General features: G+C 34.9%; 1 protein-coding gene across 1 annotated transcript; it reads left to right on the top strand.

The window, feature by feature from the left end:
* Positions 1–269: 269 nt before the first annotated feature.
* LOC141676581 (putative F-box protein At4g22030) lies at positions 270–1,764 on the top strand. The gene has a single exon (XM_074482251.1). It carries the CDS (start codon positions 389–391, stop codon positions 1,679–1,681), a length of 1,293 nt encoding a protein of 430 aa, XP_074338352.1. The 5' UTR covers positions 270–388; the 3' UTR covers positions 1,682–1,764.
* The last annotated feature ends 20,084 nt before the right edge of the window (positions 1,765–21,848 follow it).

Below are 21,848 nucleotides of genomic sequence, written 5' to 3'. Positions count from 1 at the left end.
GGGAGGGACGGAGGGAGTACAAATCGGTGGGAGCTGACATGACACAGGGTGGGAAATGTTGGCTTAATTTTTTTTTACTTCGTCAGCCGTTTGTGTTATCGTTTTGAAAGTCAAGACAAAACAGTAGCAGCACCAACCGAGAAGCTTGTCATTAACTACATAATTGAGAACTATTCCAACTTCCAACTTTGAATATTTGACATTTTCCAAATTCTATCCTTTATATAGAAAAAGGCTCCCAAGCCCACATAAATCATCAAAACTAACATTCTTGTAACTTTGATACAAAACTTGCATCAATTCTTTGCTTCATATATAACAGTCAGAAAAGTTACAGAAACAGCTTATTTTTTTGTTGTAAAGGATTCAAGTAAAGATCTTCTTGATCATGGCAACTCTTCAAGCTACAACTTTGTTGGGTTCCTCTTCGAGTTCTTCTTTTTGTAATAAAAGCAATTGTAGAAGAAGTATAACAACAAGGGCTTCTATAAATATTCCGAAACACGCATTAAGCTCTCTGGCTCTTCCAAAGCTTCAACGAAGAGTGAGTAATTTGGAGGAGTTTGACATTAAAAGAGGTACTAATAACTATACACAAAATCACCCGGGAGACACTTCTCCTTTGAGTTCTTATGAAGACAGTCCTTCAGACCGTGTTGTGATCGCTAAGCTTTACGCGATCATGGACTCTGTAGCCGACAGAATTGAGATGCATAAAAACATCTGTGAGCAGAGAAACAACTGGAACAGCTTACTTTTAACATCCATCAACACAATCACTCTTGCAGCCACAACCATGGTTGGCATAGCAGCTACAAGTTCAGCAGAGGGAACAGCTTTGTTATCTTTGAAAATGTCATCGACTTTGTTATACTTGGCTGCCACAGGGATGCTAGTAATGATGAACAAGATCCAGCCATCTCAATTAGCTGAAGAACAGCGAAATGCGACAAGATTGTGTAAGAACCTCCACAGCCAAATCAAAACAACTATAGCCATTGGTAATCCAACGACTCGTGATGTGACCGAAGCAATGGAGAAAGTATTGGCTATTGACAAAGCTTTCCCACTTCCATTACTCGGAAAAATGCTTGAGAAATTCCCAAGTGCAGTTGAACCTGCAGTGTGGTGGCCACAACAAAGGCGAAAACAAGCAAGAGGACTTGGAAATGGAATGTACAACAACGGATGGAGTGAAAGGCTAGAAAAAGAAATGAAGGAAATAGTTGCAGTTCTGGGAAAACACGACAAGGCTGATTACATTCGACTGGGTAAAAAAGCTTTGAAATTGAACCAAGTTTTGGCTGTTTCGGGTCCTGTACTAACAGGATTAGCTGCTGTCGGTAGTGTTCTTGTGGGGAACTCATCAAGTCCTACTGTTGGCGCATTAGGATCAATCCTCGGCATCGTAGCTGGTGGAATGGCCAGCGTTGCAAACACATTGGAACATGGTGGACAAGTTGGAATGGTGTTTGAATTGTATCGGAGTAATGCAGGCATTTTTAAAGAAATGGAGGAGTATATAACATCAAATTTGGAGGAAAACGATGTCCAGAGGAGAGAAAACGGAGAACTTCTGGAAATGAAAGTGGCTTTGCAGTTGGGAAGGAGTCTATCCGGGTTAAGAGACCGAGCTGATAAAGGAGAGTATGATGAAGAGTTTGGCAGCAAGCTATTTTGATGTAACAACTGGCCGTTTTATGATCAACCGTGTACTTTTGTTCTTTCATACTTGTGTATATAAAATCTAACATTAACAATGGAGATCGTAGATATTCATATATGTCTCTTTTTATGGAATCAAATATAAATTTTACAATTATTCTCATTAGGTTGGCTGATTCTTCATATGATTGATCCGAGTGTCTGAAATTTACATAATTGTTGGATTCAAACATATAAATGATCACATAAGTGAGAAGGACTTGACAAAATTTTGAATTGTTGCATGAGAATTAGCGTCTTTGATCTCGTTCTTTTTGTTCTATTTTGCTGCAGTAACACAGTCAGCATCAGCATTACTTGCGAACACATGATGCACATCTTGGTCCTGAGAACCACCAGCCTTTTGCACTTTGTGAGCACAAGTATGAACTACATATTGAAGCTGCTGGTTTTTGATTTTATCAACAATTACACTTCCAATTTATTTGTCCTCGTTGAGTTTTTATGGTGAAATTGACTCAATTTTGACCGTAAATTAAATTTTAATTTTTTATTATTTTTTAAAATTTAAAAAATACATATTAAATTATATTACATGTACTTTCTGTTGTTGGGAGAAATTCGTAACGACACGAATTCGGAGGTTGCTGGAATCACATAGCAAATTATGTTCATTTGAGGCAATTTTCATGAAGAACGCGAAGAACACGGGATGAAAATTGATGGATGTTATAGCTGATCTTGTTCGATGATTCTTAGAATGCCAGAGGAATAATGTTTATTCTCTCTTCTTTCAAACTGTTGATCATCCGTAAACAAGAGGCCTACGTACCCTTTTATAGGGGTTCAAGCTACACGTAGTTCTTGGAGGATAAGTTACCTAGATGGGCTTAAGTTTGGTCCGATCCATCAAAGCCCATGTTCGTTGATCGTTGGATAGTTCGTAAAAAGCCCATATTATTCCATGGTTCAAGCCCAATTAGGCTGTAATAGGCTATCATGGCATTAGGCGAAGATATCTCGTTGGTTAGGCACGAGAATACCTAGAGGCCTCACATGCGACCCCATAAAGTCTAGTCATGTGATGTGGACCCAGAAATATGTAAGTAGTGCTGACCTCGAAGAGGTCCTTCCAAACGTAATATAGTCCTGCTAGATTTCCATGATGTGCCGCATAGGGTCATGTAGTCATAAAGTGTTGTAATAATATTCCTCGTGCAGTTGATATGTGATCATCCACTCTCACTTGTCTCTTCAAGTCTCTTAAAAATATGAGGTGAGGACTCCCCTCCTGTTAATATGGGGACATGCTACCCTTCATAGTGATATGGTGGTAGGTCACCCCTCCTAGTAATATGGAGTCATGCATGATATGAGGAGATGACTCCCTTCTTAGTGATATGAGGAGACGACTCCCCTCTTAGTAGCATGAGGAGAGGACTCCCCTCTTAGTAGAATGAGGAGAGGACTCCCCTCTTAGTAGTATCAGGAGAGGACTCCCCTCCTGTTGAGAGGCGGACTTGATCCCTATCTTGTTGAGAGGTGGACATGACTCCCTTCCTGATTGAGAGGTGGACATGACTCCAGTCTTGTTGAGAGGTGCACATGACCCCCTTACTGCTGGAGAGGCGGATAAGACTCACCTCCTAGTAAGAGGAGGACAAGACTCACTTTCTTATAAGAGGAGGGCAAGACTCACCTCCTAGTAAGAGGTGGAGATGTCGCCTTCTTATTGGAGAGGCGGACATGACTCACCTTCTAGTAAGAGATTGGCAGGCGTCACCTCCTAGCTAGAGGTGGACATGTGCCATCATGCAAAGTCTTGGTCAACATGGTCAACATGCGGTACATCGTCCTGATCCATATACAAATTAGGAGAGCTCTTCCATATTCTTGAGCTTGTTTATTAAGCCCAATATTATTAATAATTCTTGTAGTGGGCCTGTTTAGAGCCCATGTCCATATTTGGGCATAACAACTACCCCCCGATTTCATGTTGTCATTATGAATGCAATGTGGAATCAAGAAAGTAATATTCCTCTTTGAAGTGACGTATGGGAAAGGTCCAGTTCTTACGTTGAATGTGCATCTAAACAGGAAGCCTTTCCGAGTGACCGCTAGGAGTTAAAGAAGTGAACCGTTGTTGGGGGGTCACCGCTAAATGATTGCTCAAACTGATTACTAAAGTAGGGCAAGGACTCTAGCATTCTTTCACCTTCTTCTAATGTAGTAGCTCAGACATAGGCCAATTTAAGGCTGTTATGTGTGATTGGCGTGAATTCTTGGTCTATTGATATAACTTTTATAAATTTTTCGATTAGATGCTATATGAATTTTTTGATCAAAACTGAGTTAATTTAACAAAAAAAAATCAAAGAATACATAATATTCAGATTTGTTAAACAGTTCGTACAGATATAATGAAAGTTTAAATATAAATATTGAACTATCGTATCAATATAACCATTGCCCATATTTGATTGTAAGAGGGGAAATTGTATTAAATAAATTTGTTACTCAGCCATCACGTCTAAATTAATCATCGGTTACATTAGTGATCAGTGTTCTATTGTGTAATAGTATTTTTTAAACAATACTTATTAATAGTACAACTAGTTAAGTAGTTGATGCATTTGAAGAGAAACTTGTTCAAATATAGACAAAATTAATTTACCAATTAAAAACATAATGAGTAAATCAACTCTGGCTAGCCTTATGATCCTGATCACGTGAAGTGGCAGATGGAATTAATTAATGTCAAGGATTAGGCTAAATAGATCCTATCTATTCCTGTCTCTCTAATATGTATTATCCATCCATCTACGCATCTATTATCTATTATTTATCTATTTATTTCTTATATTAATAATAAACCAACAAGAGTGGAGATAATATAATCCAGCTAGGTATCCGATTATCTCACGAGATAATTAATTCCACGTTAACACATATCAGTGCCACTTCTGATTTCATGTTGGATTTAGCTAGAATAACATTACCTCCGCTGTTATACATAATATATTTTTTTGTATTATTTATGTAACTTAGCTGTTCATTTCTTGCGAAGAGCGTTCATTTAGTGGATCAATGTCAAATAATTATGAATCAATTTACCCGTTGCACTACCTCTTTGGTAGATTGTGTACATTAATTAGGTATTCTTCATAGTGTTTTTATAAATTTCAGGAATACAGTGCAATAAATGAAAGTGGCTTTGCAGTTAGAAAGGAGTCTATCAGGGTTAAGAGACCGAGCTGATAAAGGAGAGTATGATGAAGAGTTTGGCAGCAAGCGATTTTGATGTAGCTATAGTTGTACAATTACAAGAGCTTATAAACTCATTTTAAGTTTTTAATTCTTTGTATATATTGGAACTAACATTGAAGTGGAGATCAAAAAGTAATCTACGACCGTTCATATAATTAAAATTAAAATTAGTTAATATTGCATCTGCTATAGATACTATATTGAAACCTCTCGTTCAGGGTAGATTTGACAATAATTTTTCGTAGTAAACTTGTCCACGTTCAACTCATCTGACTGTATATATATGGCATGCGTTATGATTTTGTAGATATTGCATGTAATTAATTGATTAGGTGTTTTTCCTATTATACACAACTATACACCCATCTTTTTTGACAAGGTCCTAACAGTTGACAAGGCAACAAACATACGCAGGCGGGTTATGAGTAATGATTCTAAGATTAGTTTTTCTTCAAATCTTTATTTTAAGATAATGCTAATGTGAGAAATTTACATTGGTACCTTCAATTAAATCAGTTATTGATGAGTCCGCCTTAACTTTTAATTATCGCATGATAAATCATCATTATCTTTCAACGCTTATTAAGTCAACAATATCATTTGCATTAATGTCAAGCGGATTTTACACCCTATAAAATGAGGTTTTGATAACTTGAATACTCATTGATTATATTATGTTGATATGACTGGAAATGGAGATTATTATGGGAGAGAGCTGGCAGATCTCCTCAAACTCGTGCCTTATATAACCACGAATGATCAATCCTCAAAAGAACAAATTTCGAAAAATGGTCTTTGCAAGTAAAGGTTTTTTGTTGTTCCTTTAAATCACAAATGTAACGACTAGGAAATTTACGTTTGTATTTATAATAAATGAGGTATGTTAATGTGTCACTTATGTGTGATTATCTGTTAAACCCTAATTGCTACGTGTTACGTGTATTCCGTGTCATTTCTGTATTTTTAAGGTATTTTCCAGATGTTTTATTTCACATTCATAGGTTTCATTTCAAACGTTTTACGACTCAAACAATAATTTTAAAGCCAGTATTTCAAATAAAATAATGGGCCTTATTTTTCATCAAACGGCTTTTACAATCGCATTATTCTGAACATCTAGATATTTTATAAATTTTCTCGTTTTACGAAAAATGACTTTTTCGGGCCCCATTAGGTGTTAAAAACCCCACAAAAATCACATTTCTATTTTTATAAAATTATAAGACTTTTATTTATACCATTTCTTTGTATTTTTGCATTATTCACAATTTTTGGGAAATTTTGACATATATATTGTATATATAAAATAATTATAAATTAAATTTTAATACCCAAAAATTATGAAAATTAGGGCTAAATATTTTTATTAGATGTATAATTAGCCCCTTAATTTTATTTAGGAGTATTAATTTTGCAGCTATAAAAACCCTAATTATTATTAATTTAATTAATTAAAATCAGAAAATTCAGCAATTTTCCCCAATTTTCCAAAAATTAGGATTTGGTGTTCTTGAGTTCAACCAACGATTTCATCGTGATTCTGACCTCCAAATCAGACATGTAAGTAGTCGTTGCAAAGCTCTTGATCTCTACTTTCGATTGGTATAATCAATTTCATGTTTTATTGCTTTGATTTTCAATTTGTATTTTTAGGATTTATAGTCGAATTAGGCGTTTTTGATTCTTGAATTGTTTGATGATTTTGATGGTTCGTATAGCTTCCTCTGAGTTTTAGGAATGATTTTGAGTATTCAATTGATTGGTATAACCCCAGGAGGGTATGGTTCGAGTTCGTAGTTTTATCCTAAATTTTGATTCGATTTTTTGTGATTTTGAGTAATCTGGGATTATTTTGGTTATGGGGGTTTGATTGTAGAAGTTAATAGCTTTATTTTGATATATTAATCGTAATTTTTCGTGTACGGAATCGTGATTTTGAGTTTTGGCCGGACTTGTGTTTGATTTGATCGGAGAATTAATTGTAGGGGTTATTAGATTATGATATTAGTTTAGTTGTGTTCCTCGTGAAATTCTGAACAAAAACCCATCAAACAACGATTCGAACGATGCTGGTATTGCCTGGAAATCAAGCTCACCGAACTTGGGTTAAAGGTCGCCGGATTTTGAACGATTTTCGCCGGAGAAGATGGTGTAGGAAGTGTTAAGGATCATCGAGGCCGGGGCTGAACTACAGGGAGGTTCTGGAATGGATTCGTGCCGAAAACGGAGCAGAAACAACACGTTAAGCCCGTGATTTAAGCTCGCCGGAGCCCGGCGAGGAACCGCCGGAAACTGGAGATTTTCCAAAAACCGGTCGTGTTCTTCCCGACCCGGTTAGCCATCCCTGACCTGGTTGTTAACCCGGAAAACAACCCGGTTTCGATCCAAAATCCCCCAATTTGTTTATCTGAATTATGTTTCTGGAATTAAATTTATTTACTTTTATTTTGATAAAACAGAATTTAATTTTTTTTAATTATAAAAATCAAAAATAAATCAAATTAAAAATCTGAAATATTTTATATATAAATTATAAATTATTTTAGTAAGTTAGAAACTCGAAAATATAATTATTTATTTATTTATTTATTTATTCATTTAGGTAATTATTTATCATTTATTATTTAGTTAATTCTTTAATAAATAAAACTAGATAATTGGATCGATTAATTTGATTATTATTTCGATAATAAATCAATTAAAGCGAGTGACTCAGAATTATTCGAGTAATGTTTCGAATTTTAGGATTTCGGAGTATGAGTATCGATTTATATATATTTACTTTCGTTTAAATTACGTAATAATTATTCGTAACAAATAATTAAATACAGATGATTGATTTAAATCGTATAAATACGAATAATGGATCGTTGAGTTAAAATATGATTCGGATAATAACTGATCTATTCAATAATTAACGTATCAGTTAATAATATCGATTATTTATTTGTAAATAATCGATCTAATCAGATAAATAATGATAAGTTGTAAATATTTGTAATAAATTGTGATTAATCCTAATAATTAGGGATTAATTATTTTAAATTATTAAATAAATACTTATTAATTATATATTAGTTATTCATTATTTATTAATCATTAAAAATGATTAATTTTTTGGATAATTAATCAAGTAACTTTCAATAAATCATAACTTATTCATTTTAACTCTAAAATTATAGAAAATTTATTTTTGACTTGGATTTTTTCTTAAATAATTATTTTAAGATTTAAAAATTTGTAATAATTATTTATATTGAATAATAAATTGAACTATCAATGTTTAATTGATAATAATTCAACCGTTAGTCCAAATTGAGCGAAACGAAAGCCATTTTACTCAGAAAATGAATTCTTTTCGTTAAAAATAATATGAAGACCTAATTTATTCTAGAAATTAGTTGACTTTATTAATTGCTTGATTATCAGTCGAAATGCGTGCCGAGACGAGTCCGAAAAATTCTGAAAAAATGGGAAATGAGGCAGAAGGTGACCAGTGGAGCAATCAGCGAGTCGATTTTGATTCTAAAAATTACTTTAACTATAAAAATGATTATGTGCTTATGTGTATTATGTGGTTAATCGAGTCTTACTTGCTTATATGTAATATACGAGTCAGTCATAAGCGTATGGGTAGATAATAGGAACGAAATGAAGTTGATTCAAGATGCAATTGAAGTACAAAATGACTTAACCAGTCTATTTTGCTAACAGAAGCTAAGCCAGCAAGGCAGGTTGAGTAGGTGATAGACGAAAGTGATTTAATTGCAGTGAGTCGCGCAGAAGGCAAGTTTCTCCCCTATTCTACTTTCAGAATAGTAATATTCATTTCAAATTTTTATTACGCTTGTATTCTTTTAATTCTCTTATTCATATTCCATTTCGATTCTTGATTTATTCTTTTCATTTGAATTCATTGTTCATATTCCAATTGTCATTCACAATTATTGATATATTCTGGTGATTAGAATATATCAAAGCATACGGATTGTTCTGGTTGCTATTCTAGGGACTGGATAATACTACTTTGGGGGATTAAGTTTACTTAATCCTAAGGACCGGAACATAACCGGATCCTTGAGATGGGCCGTAGTGCCTAGGTGCCCGATGGGATCTATATAATGAGATATAGATCTGCACTGTATCCTAGCTGATCAGCAGGGTATAGCTGCGAACTTGAGTCCAGTTTAGTTCGTTTGTAATCGCCAGTAATGGCCTTCTTTCTAGTCTCGTGAGGTTATATCTTTGCAGATATACCCGGGTTACGGATTTATTTAAATTGCTTTAACACTATTTATATTCTGTGGACTTGTTGAGCAATTTTTGGCTCACTCCTTTTGTTGTTATTCACCTTATTGTTTTCAGTTAAGAAGGAATATGAAACCCATCAGGACTCGAGTGGTAAAGAAGCGGGTCAAGCCTCGGGATCCTCTCATACCCAAGGTGTTGATCCCAATCCAGGAAGAAAGCTTTGAGTTGCCCGAGCAGGTGGAGTGTTGATAGATAGTGTGTGTGTTTGAATAAAAGATGAACTTAGTTTAAAATGAATTAGACAATGGTTTGTAATGAAAAGAGTTTATAAAGTCGAAGATATGTTGGAGCCAAGAAATTCTTGGTGGATAAATTTGTGAATGTCATTATGGTGGGTTCTAAGCGTATGATAAGGTAATCGTAACAATTATTATTCACAAAATACATGTTCAAGGTATGTTCCTGAGCGAATCCTTTCAAGTAGTTGCAATAATTGAGAAGCAACCCATGCACAAATAGATTTCAAAGACTACCTAAGCACCAAATAAAGGAAACGAGTGTTAAGATCTCATTTGAAGGCTTCATAATGAAGAAGACAATAAGAATGCTCGAAAATAGTCTACAAAAATTATTGTTGTCAAGGCCAATGTGGTGGAACATGGTGAAGGGTCCAAGAAAAAAAGCATCCAAGATATGACCAAATGCCAAAATTTCAAAAACCGTACTTCCAAACAAAAATGCTACATTTGCAACAAAATGGGACACAAATCTCCTGAGTGTAGATTGCCACAGAAGAAAGGAAAAGAGGTAAAAAAAACATGGAAACACTGGCCTAAACTTGTCTGATGTGATATTTAAATTTAACCAAATTATAATTCAAATGAATGTTTGCTTGATTCCGGAGCTACACGACATGTTTGTATAAATAACTTAGCATTCTCTGACCTAATTGAGGTGAAAAATGGGGGGAAAGGTCTATATGAGCACCTCTATAACCTCTAAGATAAGGGTGTACAAACTATGCCTTTGAAGATGACTTCTCGAAAGCGTGTCAAATTGCATAATATTTTCCACGTGCTTGAAATTAAAAGTATTTTGAATTCAAGAACACCGTGGAGTGTACATAGATTCAAGATAGTCTTAAAATCTCAAAAAATTGTACTTTCGAAGAATGATGTTCATATTCGGAAGGGTTATGTGGAAGATGTAAAGTCGAAAATGAATGTAATGGCTATTAAGCCAAATGATATTATGAATAAAATATCCACTTCTTCTCTTTATATTCTCGAGTCCTTTTATGTATAACATGGTAGAAAGATCATGTTAATTATGATACATTGCGTAGATAAATTAACTTAAATCACCTACCCATATTTAACAGTGATTCCGAACATAGTTGTGAAACTTGTGTAGGAGCTGAGTTGACTAGATCTTTTTTCACATAGTTGTTTTTTAAAAAAATATATTGAGTTAATTCATGGTGACATATATGACTTCAAATTTACTCAGATGAGAGGTGGTAACAAATGCTTCATTATTTTCATTGTTGATTCAACTAAGTATTATTATGTTAACTTGTTAAATAGTAAAAACGAATCGGTGGTGAAGTTTACACTCCATAAGGAAGAAGTTAAAAAGTAACTCACTGAAAAAAATAAAGGTTATGAAAGTGATTGTAGTGGTGAATAAGTTCAACCATTTGGTGCTATGCAATATATGAAATTATTCATGAATTCACGTTACCTTATTAGACTCAGGAAAACATAAGTTATAATTTTAAGAAAATGATGAATGCAAAGCTAATTGTTCCTGGATTATCACAGATGATGTGGGTGAAGCTATTTTGTCGGCTTATTATATTTTAAATAAGATCCACGAAAATAAAGAAGAAAAGACACTCTATTAACTTTGAAAATGCAACTATCTAGTTATAAATATTTAAAAGTTTGGGGGTGTCTTGCAAAAGTGATGGCACCTTTACCAAAGAAAATGAAGATAAGTCCAAAAAGGTGGACTGTATTTTTTATTGGATTTATGGAAAATAGTACCACATATTAACTTTTTATGCATAAGTCTAAATATTCTGACTCATGCTAATACAATTCGTTTCCTCTTAAATCTAGTAACGTTAGACTATTTGTGTCTAAAAAAACATTGGATGACAAGGATGATAACGATAATTTTGAAAAAGATGAGAAATTGAAGAAAGCCCAATAGAATTATGACGTAGTAAATAGGAGAGAAAGAAAAAGTCATCTGGACTTGATTTTTTTCATGTATTTGATTGACCCTGAACCAAACTATATAGGGATGCCATGGCCTCAATTGAGGATCCTTTTTGGAAAGAATCTATAAAAAGCAAAATAAATTCCATCATGCAAAATTACACCTGAAAATTGGTTGATTTACGACATGAATGCAAATCTCTAGGGTCTAAGTGGATTTTTAAAATGAAAAATGAAAACTGATGGAACAATGGATGAGTACAAAGCCTAGTTGGTAATCAAATATTACAAACAAAAGAAAGGCTATGATTAATTTGGAGGTCCATCAAATGAACGTGGAAATAGCTTTCCTATACTGGATGTTGAAGAAAAGATCTATTTTGATCAACCTAAAGATTTTCAATCACCAGATAAAAGAAAAGTGTATAAATTGGTAAAGTTCATGTATGGAATTAAATATGCTCTAAGAGAGTGGAATGAGAAATTTGACGGGGTCATGAAGATCAATGGATTAATGAGATCAACAAGTACATATATGTCTAAATTATAAAAGATGCATATGTGTTAGTTCCAAATATACATATAGAGGGGGGGTGACTGTATGTTTTTCATTTTTCGTTAATTAATTGCAGCGGAAAATAAACCTCGAAAATGAAATAAACCAACACAAAAAAATTCACGGAATAATTCTTACTATTAAGAAATTAAACCGTAAAGATTTTCTTACAACTCCGAATATAAATAATTTGAAGCAACAAATATAGAGAGAACCAAAATAATAGCAATCAATTTGGGGAGGAGACTATGAGGCTGTTTTTAGTCCTTGCATTTTTTAGTATCAGGAGTATTGTGTGGCGATCAGGAGGAGAGCAGCATTAGAAACAAATATTCTGTGGCGACAGGGGAGCCGACTTTGCCTATGGCGACCAGTGTTGGATAGGCTCTGTTGCGATCTCTACCGCCGCCTTTCCATTTAAATTTTATCCGCCTATGACGATCACTAGCAAAAGCATCTTGCTTCTATGTTGAGCAAATAAAATAAAACAGGAGGGATCGGAGTTGTATGCATGAAACAAGACATGTGCCTCCATGTGTTGCATTTCGCCCACTCACGGTCACCTTATTTGAACGCCATGCGCCTGGAATAGAAGCAGGAAGGAGACCCGCATGGGCGTCACGCGCGAGGGTGTGTGCGCCTGGCAGCTTGAATTGTTTCTTTGTTTTATTTTCTTTGTACATCTCTTGGAGGGCCCACTAGCTGAATCAAACAGGGCAGTGAGGCTGGTTTCTTTTGTTTATAATATAGACACTCTGCCATTTTATGTATAACCTGTATTGCATTGTGTTTGATTAATACGCATGAATAAAATTTAGTATGTTTCTCTTTTATTAAACAACCAACTGCTCCACAGCCTTTTTGTTGAATTTCTTTTACTCTGTCTTTATTTCTATTCGAATATAATCAATTAGAAGCACAACCATGCATGCATAATAATCCGGTTCAATTTTTTTTCCCAAAATTAAAAGTTGATATTGAATTAAATAAATATTGTGAGTTGAATTTATTCATTTAATAAAAATCAATTTTTTAAATCAATTATTTTAAAATCAATTATGATATAAAATTTAATAAATAAATGAATTGATTTCCATTTATTCATTTAATAAAAAATCAGTCATTGATTAAAAAATAAATCCTGTAAATCCTCGGGCTGTACTCCTCTGTATCTGCATGCCTTCTAATCTCCGGGGTTTTGTACCTGAATATATTTCCAAACTCCTCTAGTACAAAAACCACTTAACAGTGTTCCTAAAAATAATACTCCATTTCCCTTTCACGGATCACTGACGTCTAGTGCACGGGTCTGGTTGACAGATGACTAGTTTCGCTCTCAGGCCTTCGTATTATACCCGTATAAACCACTGTTAAGTCTTCTACCAAATATAACCAACTTCACTAGGAATCCTTGAGGTCTTCACACTGATTCTGATGACTGCTTCGAATGACTTCAACTTTATTCCTCCAATGCCTGAATATATTAATGAACTTCATACGGATCGTTGTTGACGTCGTCTTCACTGCAGCTAACAAAACCTTTTGTGCATATACTCAATATCCAATATGTACTGATCCTAGTGGAATATAGATTATTTCAAAGTCCTTGTTCTATGTTGAGTTATCCAGACCAGTATTGTTGAGATAAACATACAGCTTCAATCTTTCTCAATAATTTCCCCTTATTTGACTGTTACACCTGACGGTCAAATAATAATGGAGAAGCAACATTTTGAAGGATTACTCAACTAACCTTATCCAAAAATCTTCAATCAGCTTCAAACTGTAATAACTCAAATTTTTGAGACTTTGTAAAACGTTTAATGAATAGTAACCCTGACGGACGGGGAATACTTTTTAGCCCACACTATGTAGTGCATGAGAAAATGAGTTTCGGAGTTGATATTATGATTATACGTACCAAATGAGTGTATGTAAACGCTATTAGTTTTCGAAGAAAATGAACTTTGAAAAATGACCATATATACGAATCAACGAGGATTACGGGAATCACAATATAATTACGAATTTAAAACCCTATAGATTTATATCCAAGTATGATAATTCAAAACATAAGGAACAAATATGAGAGGAATTACGTCGCGAACCATGTACGAGGAAATATTACGAAAATGTTTAAGCAACCGAGCGAACGCGTAAACAATTAAATAAACATAACGCACTAACTAACCATGGTAGAAAAGTAACCATGGTTACTTTATCAAATAGTGAGCTAAGGTATAGGATGATCAACCAAGGCTATCAAATAGTAAGCTAAAGAGCTAAACAAGTGGCTTAGCTTGTAATCTACCAATGCTAGCTAGATTTGTCTCCAAGATTGGTAACAAAGATCAAATCCTAGGATAGATACTAAGGAATAAAAATCAAATAAAAATATATCACGAGCCTCATTTTCAAGAAGCAACCAAGGAAGCATCACCAAAAACTCTCTCTTTCTCTCCCAACCATTCCATTCGGCCTTTTCATCTTCAACCAAGAAATAAAAATCAAAACTTCAAGCACTAGCCATGGATAAATCCTCCCATTAATTCTCAAGATTCCTACCAACCAAACTAAGGTAAGATAAATTTTTAAGCTCTTTTTATCAAGGTTTGATGGGTGAAATAAAATCAAGAAAGTTGATAATGAATAGTGTGAATAGTAACTCTTCTTTGGTTTTTCGATTTTAATGGTTATTTTAGGTTCCAAAAACTATACAAAGCACTCCCAAGACTTCACCATAATCAAGAACACATCTCAAGCTCTCAGGAAAGGTATAAATCTTTGACCCTACCTTATTTAAGATTTAAGTTCAAGATCTTTTTAGTATATAGTTGTAAACCTAGTTTTGGTGGGAGTATTGTTGTAATCTTGATGTTTAGCTAAGTCGATTTACGGTTGATTGTTGTTGCCTCAAAAACATGATGTTCTTGAGAGGAGTTAGTGTGTTGATGATAATATGTTGATTATATATGGTAGTATAAAGATTTAAGACATAAATGAAACTTTGATCGTAACTGTAATCTGGTTAAAATGAAGAAAACATAACTTTAAGTTTCTGCAGAAAGTCCCGAAGATGAAAACTGTAGTTTCTTGAAACATAACCCTTGATTATGATAGAAAATGTTATAAGGGTCGTTTATGGGCTTGAATCGCTTGATTCCGATTTACGGATCAAAAGTTATGGCCGTTTTACTAAAAGTGATTTACGCGACAAAAACTGCTACGAATTACGAACTTTGAAAATATAAAGGATCGACTTAAGAATGTTCATAAATCATGAAATTTTACAGAGAGTTGTATATTGAGTTTCCTAACTGCCATAAATATTTCAAGTGAAATTAATGATTTTTAAATTTTATAAAAATATCGGAGCCGAGTCCGCGCGATTAGAAGCCGTAGAATCCATAAGCGGAGCCGACGACGAAAATGAAAATGAACTTAAGATACTTTGAAAAAGGAAGCGACCATGATGTGAATAAGGACTTAAAGGAATAATAAGGGTAATATAAGTTGAGAGGGTGCATAATAATTAGCGCATGAGTGCGGGTAGCCGTAAATTAGAACGGGACCTAACGAAACGAATTGTGTTTATGATTATAGATTTCCGAGCGGAACCTAGAGCATCCTCCACCTCGAGATACCCAGGCAAGTTTACGAACCCAACTCCATTTACTGTTGTGTTGTGAAAGGATTGTTTTATTATCATTGCATAAATACCATGCTTGTCATGATACGTAGTAATTGAACTTTTCGCATAATATAGCGATGTTGTACGATAAGTAAGTATCATAGAATGTTTAATTCCGCCTTAAGCGTGACGTATAAGTATAAGACCGTGAGTCGGTCGGGATTTTAAGATAAAAACCCGGTGATGATCCCAGTGATATTATAGGACGATTAAAAGTCCATAGTAGTACGGTTTAAAAGGACTCAACATCCACTTACAAAATACTAAACACCTCAAACTTTTATTAAAACGATTTCTAAAGATCATATTCCCTCAACTATACTTTATCATTCGAATAATAAATTTCTATTTACTATTCATTTATTATGGGAGAAGTATTCTCCAGTGAATATTTATTTCAGACTCGATTAAATATTAAAGATTATTAAATTACTTAAACATAAATTAGTTGAGAAATATTATTTCAAATATTCTTTTAAAAGTATAATTATTCAAGGTTTAATTATTCAACGATTAATATTTGATTATTAAGCATTAGTTATTTAATAGTTTAATTATGATTTAAAAATTATTGAACCTGATTCAAAATACTTTCTGATTTTCGGAAAATCATTCGAATAATTTCAGATCGTCGAAGAATATTATCTCGACTTATTTTAAATATTTGGATTATAGTTTCAAAAGAAACTCCCCCTTATATAACAAATATGTTGACAACGGTCAACTCACATCCCTAGTACTTCCTCCAAAAATTCTGGGAAGTACATATAAATACGTACAAATCAAAGTGTACCTATCAACAAGCAATATGCTTGGGGAAAAATATAAGTTCCAGATTGATGATGAGATTCTTACAAGGACAAGGAGGGGTAGACTCCAGTACTTTGTGGATTGGGGAGTCTACCAATTTACTACCACATGCGAAGGAATCTTATATACTGATGAACATGTCGAGTATGCGTACCTGAGAGGGATGGACGCAAAACCGTGTCTTGGGAGGGATAGACACGAAGTGTGTACCTGAGAGGGACAGACACAGAAAAGGCCCAAATGCGGCCAGGGTGATAATCAATAATAAAAGAGAATCGTCCATCTACATGTAGAAAAGGTTACTATTTCCGTAGTACAACTGATCATCGTATACGGTGGCTCCGGTGAATGTCCTATTTTTCCAATTGGAATTGTGATGCAATACCGTAACCCAAGCCTAGGTGCTGGGTTTACTATTAAGGTATTCGCAGGAAAATAAAATCCACTAAAGAATTGTTTTCATAAGAGGGTGTGTATCACCAAGGAAAACTATTTTTGAATAAAACATAATTATCATATATGATGTTTTACGTGAGTTATCATACAGTCATTTTCATACTGTCCATTTTTATGCTGGGCATTATAGCTCACACTTATTTTCTTGAATTGACACAACACAACATTGAATCAAGATGCCTACCATAAGAACCACAGCCAGAAAACGGGTAGGAAATGGCCAACTGTTCCGTAGGTTGTTTGGTGTTGTACCACAGGTAGTCCGAATAAGCTGGATTGGTTTTCAGTTGTTTTTAGTTCGGCTTATTTATAAGTATGACTTATGTAAGGTAATAAATAAGAAACGTATATTTATCCGACGGACTAGCCTTACCTAAAGGATATTCGACGGTAAGACTTAATTACTTTTGGTTTGTAATAATTATCACTTTGTTGTTGATCTACTCTAGTAATGAATGGTTCATTTCCAAGACAATAACCTGTAAGTGTGTGTGTGTGATAAGTGTGGGGTCTTAAACTGTGATTATTTATATATTGTGATGTGAGGTATGTGGTTTATAGTGATTGAGATGGCGTGGCCTCCGAGATCCCTGACCCCTGACCCCGGATTTTGGGGCGCTTTCAATCCGGGACTTGGAAATAGTACTATCTTATATCTACCGCATCTTTTATACACATTCAGCTTCAGCAGAGAACATATTCTTCTCTCCCTTATGTAAAGTTGCAGATAGATACGTCTTCCAAATACTGTCTTAAATCATCTTCAAATATTCCCATAAAGCACATAGAAAACATTTTGGAATCCAGAACCAAAATCCAATAATCTCCCCCCTAAGATGAAGAATCCCTTCCTTAGTATAATAAAGTTAGAAATCCCTCTTCTTAGTTACAGAAAGACTATCGGTCCATAATCTCTTCATAATCTCTCCCCCTTAGTTGAGTAATCCTTCAAAATGTATTAAGAGTAAAACCTTAGGATCAACCTATAAGTCATATAAGCCATTAATTATGCCATGGGTGTATCCAATAAGTATGCACCAATTGATTAGACAACACAAGACTAAACCAATTTAAAATCTACTCCTAACATAATAATATCAATATCAAGAGTGTTTGCATCAGAGATAACATATAACATGTAAGCATTCAACAACTCATATATTGCATCAAAAACTCTAAATTACTTACCACTAGAATATAACATGTAACACATCGTAATCAGTTAACTTCAAAACAAGTTCACAAACATGAATAAATATAATGAATAGATATGTAAACTTACTTTCCTTTAAAAGCCTCATCATTGGGGTTGTAAAGTTTACCCGCACCAAATTACATTTGTTGATTTCCATTTAATTGGACAAATTCAACATGCCAAGTTCACTAACCAACTTATTGAAGGTAACTTCATCAAGTGGCTTTGTGAAAATATCTGCAATTTGGTCCGTTGTGGGAATATAATGAAGTTCCACAATTCCATTCGTTATATGCTCTCAAATGAAATGATACCTTATATAAATATGTTTGGTCCTTGAATGCTGAACAGGGTTGTTTGAGATTGCTATGGCACTTGTGTTGTCACAGTAGATAGGAATATTCTTCAAATCAAGTCCATAGTCTCAGAGTTGTCATAGCAGCTATCGGCAGCAATGTATTCAGCTTCAACAGTAGATGTAGAAACTGAATGTTGCTTCTTAATAAACCAAAAAACCAATCTTCTTCCAAGAAACTAACAGCTTCCTAAAGTACTTTTCTGATTAATCTTACAACCAGCGTAATCAAAATCTGTGTAGCCGATGAGATCAAAGCCCGTATCTTTAGGATACCGGATACCTAGATTAGGTGTACCCTTTAGATATCTGAAAATTCTTTTAACAGCTATCAGATGAGATTTCTTCGGATCAGCTTGGAACCGTGTACACAAGCTTGTAGTAAACATAATATCTGGATGACTCGCAGTCAAGTAGAGTAATGATCCAATCATGCCTCGATAATGAGTGATGTCCACCATCTTACCATACTTATCTTGATCAAGTTTTGTGGTAGTAGCCATCGGAGGCTTTTCAGGTGTTGAGTCTTCGAACTGATATTTCTTCAGAAGATCTCTGATATACTTCATTTGATAAATGAAGATACCATCTGAATTCTGACTCACTTGTAATCCAAGGAAGTAACTCAACTCACCCATCATACTCATCTCATACCTACTCTGCATAATCTTAGCAAACCTTGCACAAAGTGCATCATTCGTAGACCCAAATATAATGTCGTCAACATAAACTTGCACAAATATGGTGTCGTCTTTATAATTCTTATGAAATAGAGTCTTATCTATGTCACCTCTAGTGAAACCATTTTCAAGTAGAAATTCAGAGAGAGTGTCATACCATGTTCTTGGCGCTTGCTTTAGACCATAAAGAGCCTTGAAGAGAAAATGGACAAAATCTTCAAACTCAGGATCTATGAAACCAGGGGGTTGCTCCACATAGACCTCTTCTTCAAGCTCACCATTCAGGAAAGCACTTTTCACATCCATCTGATATACAAGTTTGAATGTGCTGCAAATGCCAAAAACATCCTGATGGCTTCAAGTCTAGCAACTGGTGTAAAGGTCTCATCGTAGTCAATCCCTTCATCTTGGGTGTATCCTTTAGCAACCAGTCTCACTTTATTCCTTGTTATAATTCCATCTTCATCAAGCTTGTTCCTGAAAACCCATTTTGTGCCAATCACGGATTTGTCTTTAGGTCTGGGTACAAGCTTCCACACTTTCTTTCGTTTGAACTGATTGAGTTCCTCTTGCATAGCAATCACCCAATCAGGATCTCCAAGAGCTTCATCTACTTTCTTTGGCTCCATTTGAGATAGAAACCCGAAATAGAAACATTCATTTGATTTAGCTCTTCTAGTCTTGACTCCACTGTCAGGATTACTAAGTATCAAGTTTTGAGGGTGGTTTTTACTCCATACTCTATGTCTTTGTAGACTATCCCTTGATGACTCAGCATTTCCAGAATTGTGTTGTGTCTGACTACCGGATCCCTGTTCCTCTCCTTGTTCTGCTCCCCCTGAGTTGTTGCCAACATGATCTACATAATCTGAATTTTGGGGACTAATCCCTGAGATAGTGTGACTTGTCTCATGACCATTGCCTTCAGAATTTGCATCAGAATTATGATCATCAGGATCATTTCCATTGTCATTATTGTCTGGAACAACTTCAGGTTCATCTTCTCCACAGAAAGATCTTCAACATCATGATTATCACTATCATCTTCCTTCTGAATACTTGGGAGCTTGGCGTCATCAAATGTTACATTAAGGCTTTCCAAAACCTTTTGATCACTAATCACATACACCCTATAAGCCTTTGACTCCAGAGAATAGCCCAAAAAGATACCTTCTTCAGCTTTAGCATCAAACTTTCTAAGATACTCATCATCCTTAAGCACAAAGCACTTTCCTCCAAACACGTGAAAGTATTTCACTGATGGTTTCTTGTTGGCCATTAACTCGTAAGGGGTCTTCTCATATATCTTGTTGACCAGGGTTCTGTTTTGAGTATAGCATGCAGTGTTAACTGCTTCAGCCCAAAAGTAAGTAGGAAGATTGGCTTCATTAAGCATAGTCCTTGCAGCTTCAACCAATGTTCGATTCTTCCTCTCAACCACTCCATTTTGTTGTAGAGTCCTTGGTGCTGAAAAATGTTTTGAGATGCCCTTCTCGACACAGAAATCATTCAGCTTTGCATTTCTGAATTCTGTTCCATTATCTGATCTGATTGTTTGCACATGCACTCCATCTTCTAACTCAAACTTATTGATGTGATCAATAATCATATCAGGTGCTTCATCCTTTCAATGTAAGAATAATACCCATGTGTATCTGGAATAGTCATCAACAATCACTAAGCCATATTTATTTCTTGACATAGACATGACGTTGACAGGACCAAACAAATCCATGTGAAGGAGTTGTAGTGGTTTAGTGATGCCAGTCATTGTCTTCTTCTTGTATGATGCCCTCTTTGACTTTCCCTTCTCACATGCTTCACAAAGTCCATCAGGACTGAATTCCATCTCGGAAAATCCTCTCACCAATTCCCTCTTAACCAAAGAATTCATGGTCTTAAAGTTCAAGTGGGAGAGCTTCTTATGCCATAACCAACTTTCATCTGGAGAGGCTTTACTATAGAAACACATTACTTGACCATCTGCAGAATTCTAGTCAGCTACGAACAAATCACCCTTTCTAACTCCATTAAAAGTCAGCTTCACATTCTTCTGATTAGATATCAAACAGTTATCCTTCTTGACAAATGCTTGATAGCCCTTGTAATGCAACTTCAAAAACTGCTAGCTTTCTCAACCACCTTTGATAGCAGGGCTCTATCTCCAATCATATGCCTTGAACATCAACTTTCCAGAATCCACATGACCTTCTTCTGCTTTATGCCCAGAAAACAAAAGTGATTGAATTTTCTTTGGTACCCAAACTACGTTGGGTCCAGAAGACTTAGAAGCATTTGAATATATAACTTTTCTCTTCACAGAATTGATAGGCTTAACAGTTTTTGCTTTATCATTGACTGTTTCCTTGTCACTTTCAGAAGCACCAACAGACTTGCTCTTGGGCTTGGTGACAGGTGCCACTTTCCTAGCTTTAGAAGGGCTTACAGTCTTTGATCTACCAGTGTTCTTAATAACATGTTTATCATGATTATGAGATGTATTATGTGAGTGTGTGGAATCAAGATAAGTGTGCATAAAAGATAGTACACATGGCATGCAAACAGATTTATTACACTTAGAAACTTTAGGCATGTTAGGCATGTTATGCACATAAGCATTCTTAACATTGTCTACTTTAACCTTTCTACAAGCATGAGTAAGGTGACCAGCAGAACCACAATTGTTGCATAACCTCC

The sequence above is a fragment of the Apium graveolens genome, chromosome 8 (assembly GCF_009905375.1).
Source record: "Apium graveolens cultivar Ventura chromosome 8, ASM990537v1, whole genome shotgun sequence".
NCBI classification, from domain to species: Eukaryota; Viridiplantae; Streptophyta; class Magnoliopsida; order Apiales; family Apiaceae; genus Apium; species Apium graveolens.
The sequence above is the reverse complement of the archived record's forward strand: the minus strand, read 5'-3'. Positions and strand labels throughout refer to the sequence as shown.

Excerpts from the sequence above, each read along its gene's own strand:
- LOC141676581 (XM_074482251.1), top strand. The coding sequence starts at position 389 with ATGGCAACTCTTCAAGCTACAACTTTGTTGGGTTCCTCTTCGAGTTCT.